Genomic DNA, 6,782 nt, shown 5'->3' on the forward strand with positions numbered 1-6,782 from the left:
AATAAATATTTTTTAAATTGTTGTTTTGTAATTGATTTTTGCCTTTAAAAAGCAAGACAAAACTGTAAAAAGCATATTTTGGCTATTTATTTTATGCAGTGGTGAAAAAAATTGCTAAATGCATGGGTGGAAAACACGAAAAACCATGTTCGGTAATCGGCCTTCGACCCAGTGTGCAATTTTCTTCGGCTTCAGCCAAGAATTTTCATTTTGGTGCATCCCTAGTGGAAAGTTACAAACCTTATTTAATTTTAATCTTTTTTTTTTTTTTTTTTTTTTTTACTTTATTTTATTATTTTTTATTTACTTATGTAATTGGTAGAAATTCTTCCAGGTCCCTCAAGGACTTGATTCATAAAATCTTAGCAGAAAAAGTTTAAAGTTTTTTTTAATTATTAGTATTATTTTTAGTATACAGCTGCTGACATTGCATTAAAATCTCAGCTAGCTACCTGCCTACCTTCATCTTTCATCTGTTTTTCTCCCAGGTGAGCCAGACAGAATCGTCTGAGCATCTTGATCCCGCAAACTCCTCTCAAACAGACCTGAATCCACCAGCTCAGCCAGATCCGAACCCTGAGCCGAACCCTGAGCTGGACTCTGATCAGAAACCGACCCTGAGCTCGTCTCCGTCCGCAACCCCTCCGTTCCCCGATGCCTCCCTGCCAGAGAAAAAGAAGAAAGGTTTCTTCTCTAAGGGCAGGAAGCTCTTCAGAAAACTGGGCTCCAGCAAGAAGGAGTAGCTGTGAGCCTGAAGATCTGCAGATTGCACTTTTTCTCGTGTGTCAGTGTCAGTTTGAGTGTGCGTGCGTCCGTCCGATAGGAGAATTCTTCTCGTTCTCTGATTTTTGCCATAATGATGCAGATTTACCAGCGCTTTCGTCTGTCAAACTGTTTCTTCTTTTCGAAAAGCAAATACTCGCAATACTTGTGCAAATAGTAAAATGGGTTTGACCATTTGAACCCATTGAAGCTGTGACTAGAGCTCATGCCTGTCAAAAAGCTATGAAAATACTCATTTAAAGAGTAAAAGGTAGTGAAATGTTCAAAATAAATGCTTAACTACATATAAAACAGTATATAGACATGAATAGCCATCTGCTAGTGTTCACAAACATCAACCACTGAAAGGCAAAGCACACTTAGAGGAGATATGTTGACATGATATTTATTCCAGGAATTCTGGAAATTAAAGCGAAGGAGGGTGACAATTTTTTGTCACTTCAAAAATATTTTGCACTACAAGTAGGGTCCAAGACTTCAGAACTGTGTCCCTTCACCTGTTTAATGTTGCTAGTGTTAACTGGTTAAGGCTAGAATGATACAAACCGGTTATTTAAGCCAGTACAGTCTGGACTGAACTGAACTCAAATATTTGCGTTTTATTACTCGTTCATTTTTACTGGAGAAAATCTGAATGATCACCGACCGGCCAAAAGCTTTTCATATGTACAGTATATCACAATATATTCTGCAGTTTCCGATTATTTCATTAGTACTCTTGTTGTATTAATACTCTTTTTGCCTACTGGAAATAGTGTTTTATTATATCCATCCTATGCACGTCAGCATGGAAGCCTGTTTTTGCCACTACAAAATATTTAATTGTGAATTTTATCTCTCGCAATTGCAAGTTATAAAATCAGAATTGCGGGATATAAACTCGTAATTCCAACTTTTTTTTTCTGGTTCTGACTTTTTTCTTGTAATTGCACATTTATATCTTGCAATTCTGACTTTTAATGCAATTCTGACTTTTCACGTAACTGACTTTTTTCTTGTAGTTGCGTTTATATCTTGCAATTCGGACTTTTACCTCGTAATTCAGACTTTTTTCTTGTAGTTGCGTGTATATAACTCGCAACTCTGACTTTTATCGTAATTCTGACTTTTTTCTTGTAGTTACGTTTATATCTTGAAATTCTGACTTTTCTCGTAATTCTGATTTTTTTTTCTTGTAGTTGTGTTTATATCTTGCAATTCTGACTTTCTCATAATTTTGACTTTTTCTTGTAGTTGCGTGTATATAACTCGCAACTCTGACTTTTATCGTAATTCTGACTTTTTTTCTTGTAGTTACGTTTATATCTTGAAATTCTGACTTCTCGTAATTCTGTTTTTTCTTGTAGTTGTGTGTTTATATCTTGCAATTCTGACATTTTTTCTTGTAGTTTTGTTTATATCTCTCGTAAATTGCACGCTTTTATCTTACAATTCTGAGTTCTCTCGTAATTCTGACTTTTCATGATTTCAAATTTTTTTCTTCTAATTGCTGATTTATAACTTGCAATTCTGACTTTTTCTTGTAATTGCGTGCTTTTATCTCACAATTCTGACTTTTCTCGTAATTCTGACTTTTTTCTTGTAGTTGCGTGTTTATATCTTGCAGTTCTGACATTTCTCATCATTTTGATTTTTTTCTTGTAATTGTGTGTTTATATCTCGCAATTCTCACTTTTCTTGCGATTCTCACTTTTTTTTCTGGTAATTGTTAGAACTTGTAATTGCGAGTTATAAAGTGCAGTTCTGAAGGGAAAAAAATACTTTTCTTACAGTTCTAAGTCTATCTCTCAATTCTCCGAAAAAAGGTCAGAATTGTGAGATAAAATGTGATTACCTTTTTTATTTTTATTTTTTAACAGGCTTCCATACTTCTGTGCTCATTTTGGCGATCAATTACATTTTCATGCATATTTTTTTATGGAACAATATGCTTGCATTTGCTCAAAAAAACAAGAATACATGTTTATTATCAGATTTGTGTTATTTGCATGCAAAAACGGCATTTCGAACCAGAAAATGCTGATCTTTCTCTGTAAACTTAATATTGTGCATCTGATGCTGCACTGAAGCTTTTACTGTTTGTAATGAACTTTGTATTTAGTTCTGCTTCGCCTTTTCTCAAACTCATCAACATGGAACTCACTTTACAATAGCGACAATAATAATTCACTCATTTTTAAAAATGAGAAACATTGGCTTCTTTCTGCATGAGCTCTGTCTTAACTCTTGCTTAGTTCCTAATTTCTTTTCCTCCGTTTTAGGAGCGCTGTAATAAAGGCACAGCATGTGAGCGTAACACCTCACACCCTATAACTTTGCGTTGCAATATAATGCGTTTGTTTTTCTCTCTTCAGCCGCCGGTTCTTGTGGTCATACAGGGCTCACATGCAATCATTTCTCAGGTCGAACCGCTCATCAGTTTCACGTCTTAAGTCAGCTCTTGCTCTTCTCAGGCGAGACTGTCCAAACCACACAATTTTGCCAAACCTTGAGGTGCTCTGCACGTCACCACAGCAACCAATCACAGAACGCCAGGCGTTTGGAAAGGGCGGAGCCAAAGCCCAAATGTCCTCACAGACAGGAAGTAGGTGAAAGTTTCAACCGTTTCTCTAACTGGCAGAACAGAATATACAAAGAAAGCCGTGTTTTAGCATTCTTGTAGATTGCGTATGTCACCAAACAAGCATCCTTGATCATTTCATGGGTAGTGATGCACTGTACAGCCCCTTAATATCAACTAGTCAGGTGATTTTTCCCCTCGCTGCACTATATAATCCAGACGCATGCTGTGATTCCTGCCACGGTGAAGCTGAGGAACGCACAGGCCGCAGACCTTACCATCGTAACCGTTGCTATACTGCAATTAGGCGTATCCTAGGCCATAATAAAAACTAGCCTTATAAGACCTTATTTAGTCTTAACTTCAAGTTTACTACAGCTGTGTTTTGTAATGACTGCATGCATGATGGGTTTCCATCTGTACTCGGCCTTATTTATTCTATTTATGTGTGGTAGTAGTTGCACGTAGCTGTGTTCGGCCGTGAGCGGAGGAGGCGGCGTATTTTTGTGATATGAGGTATGATATTTTCATACAGCGAGAACGAGACTCTATTCTTGTGTCTGTCCTGAAGGATGTTTTTTTGTACATTTTTGTAATGCATTTTTTGGAAACTCATCTGTAAATATGGCTTCCTTTGGTAAAGCATTTTTTGGGTTTCTTTTGTGCATGCCGAAACCTTGTTTTTGGATAGTCACACGGGCATCTTGCTTTGTGGGGAAAGTTGTAGTGATTTACTTGAAGTGAATGACAAGACTTGTTGCAATATGGACTTTTTACAGAAATAAAGTATATTTTCACATAAAATGGGTTTCTGTTGTGATGTATTTAATATGTGTGTGTATATGCATATGTATGTGTGTGTGTTCAAAATAATCATTTGAAACTATTTTTTCTGTTATAAGATGCTATATATAATAGATGTAATAGTTTTTCTGAATATTTTGAATTTTTTTTTATTTTTACATTTTCTATTTTATTTTTAATTTTAGCTTAGTATTTTTAGTATTAGTATAGTATAGTATTTTTCACTTTTAGTAGATTGTTTTTTTATATTTATATATTTATATATTTTTATATGTCTATACAGTGGTTTATTAATTTTCAGTTGTAGTTTTAGTTATGGTAGTCATGAAGTTAAACTAAATGAAAATTGAAATGAAAGTTTTATTTGAAATTACCTTTTAAGTAATCATTTTTTTAGTCGTTGAATTGTCTTTTATTTTGTTAACATTTATTTCAAGTAACAAAAATGTTTTAATATTACTTCAGTTAAAATGTCTTTTTGTTATATAATAAAAGTTTTAATTTCATTTCAATTAACATTTAATTTAAGTAACAAGAGACAAAAAAAGTTTGAGTTTTATTTTAGTTTTCAGTTTTAGTTAACAATAACAACCTTGACTCAGAGACAGTGTTTTATTGGTTTCTGTTTTATTGAAGTTTAAAAATCTGGACAACATGCATCACACAAGACATTTTTAATGATTTTACAGCAACATCAATCTGAGAAACCTGGCTTTAGTTTGTGCAAGCATGCCGCCGCCTCACGTGGACGTGCATTGACACCATGAGACGTGCACGGCTTTACGAAACCAAGCCAGTTCCTCTTTTCTCTTTCCTGTCGTTCTGCATCGAGCGGCGTGAAGTTTCCCAGCAGCCAACAGTACACTCATCCATAAAGTAGGAAACACTACACTGTGGCGAGGGGTTTAGTAGTGCTTTCTACTTTATGGATGACTGCACTGTACATCCCAATGTCCAGGTGTCCAGGTGTCCACGTCTCCTCTGCAGAAACGCTGGAGATCTCAAACTCCTCCTTCACATTAACACGCACACATTTCCACTTCTGCACATCTCGTGAACCGCACCCAAACCCTATACAGACTTCAAACTCTGAAACTTTAACGTTTCAGGAAATCAAGTTTGATTGATTGGTATTTGAACATGCAATATGCAAAGTAGACTTTTTTAGCAATTAATAATTCATTGAACTAAATGATCATTACGTGCAACAAATATACTGCAACATGCATTTAGATGAATTACGGTTAAGTTTCTACAACAGTTTTTGTAAACAACTTAATTAAAATGTAAAATTTAAGAATAAGTAATGCGTCACTCGCAAATGCCAGCGGTGGCACCACAAGCGTCTTCCTTACATCAGACGGCAGCCATTTTGATCAACATGAGTAAGCTTTTTCTTTCAAAAGAACATGAGTTTTGTTACAGATATTTATCTTAAAATACTCATTTTTGTTTTTGCTGTTGGTTTGAGAGAAAAGGAAAACTACAATGTCAGATAAAAAGTATTTTTAGCACTTTGTTAAACAGGAACTGCTGCACATACACTACTTTTACAAAATGTTCTACATGCTGTCAGTTAATAAATAATACTAAATACAATTGACGATCTATCGAATTCCAAAAATGTATAAAACTTTAGAATTTTTAAATTGCATGCATGCGTCAGTGGAGAGTCTAACATGATTATTTGCTCTCACAAACATTACAGTCAAAATATTTATGCAGAACATTAATATATAAAGTCGTGCATCAGTATATACATTAAAAAAGAAACAAGAAATGTACCAAATAATTTGCTTCCCATTTCATGCACATCTTAGTATAACCATAACCATACATTACCCATCAGAACTTGTGTTTTATGGCTCAATTACATCCATACCTAGCCCAGTAGTGCCATATTTGCCTCCTTCTTCTTCTTCTCCAGTGGTCCTACCAGGGTTCTTCAGACATCTTCCTCTTCAGCCCAAGTAGAAATGGGCCTAAAACAGAAGAAGTGCTCGTATTTAACCCCGCTGCCAACCACGTGGTGCTCAACCACACAGGAAGAGGCATAACAGTCAGTGCTTCCACGCCTCTCTTTCATTCGCTGCTCTTTTTGACCCCGACTCTTTTAAGCGCATATTAATGTCCGCAGATATTCGCATTTCCTTTGACATGAGGTGTTTTATTTTGTTTTTTTGGTTTTTTGCAGATGTAGTTTTGGGAAACATGGGCACCTCGATTTTAAAAATTCACGTAAATGGATAGCTCATCCAAAAAAATAACGACTACCTGTATGAGTTTCTGTGGAACACAAAAAGATGTTTTAAAGAATATTGGTAACTAAATAGCTGTTGTCCCCAATAGAAAAAAAAACTATTAAAGTCAATGGGTGCCGTCAGCTGTTTGGTTAGCAACATTCTTCAGTATATCTTCTTTTATGTTCAGCAGATGACAGATAGAACTTATTCAGGTTTGGATCAACATTAATCGGGAACTGTCCCTTTAAGAGTCTCAATTCAGGTTAATGCACGTTTATAAAATAGTGGGAACAGTAAAAAGCATGTTTATTGTTTGTCACTGATGCTTGTTTCACCAATATGCTATTTTGCAGACATTTTATCCAAAGAAATGAGGAAAACAAGCAATTCAT

General features: G+C 35.3%; 1 protein-coding gene across 1 annotated transcript in view; it reads left to right on the top strand.

Annotated features, from left to right (window-relative positions):
• tspoap1 (TSPO associated protein 1) overlaps positions 1 to 4,147 on the top strand; it is a 127,360-nt gene extending 123,213 nt beyond the window's left edge. Inside the window, exon 38 of the mRNA XM_073840146.1 lies at positions 489 to 4,147. Coding sequence (XP_073696247.1) covers positions 489 to 743 — 255 coding nt within the window. The 3' untranslated portion in view covers positions 744 to 4,147. The remainder of the gene's footprint in view (positions 1 to 488) is intronic.
• The last annotated feature ends 2,635 nt before the right edge of the window (positions 4,148 to 6,782 follow it).

This window comes from Garra rufa, chromosome 5, assembly GCF_049309525.1.
Source record: "Garra rufa chromosome 5, GarRuf1.0, whole genome shotgun sequence".
Classification (NCBI taxonomy): Eukaryota; Metazoa; Chordata; class Actinopteri; order Cypriniformes; family Cyprinidae; genus Garra; species Garra rufa.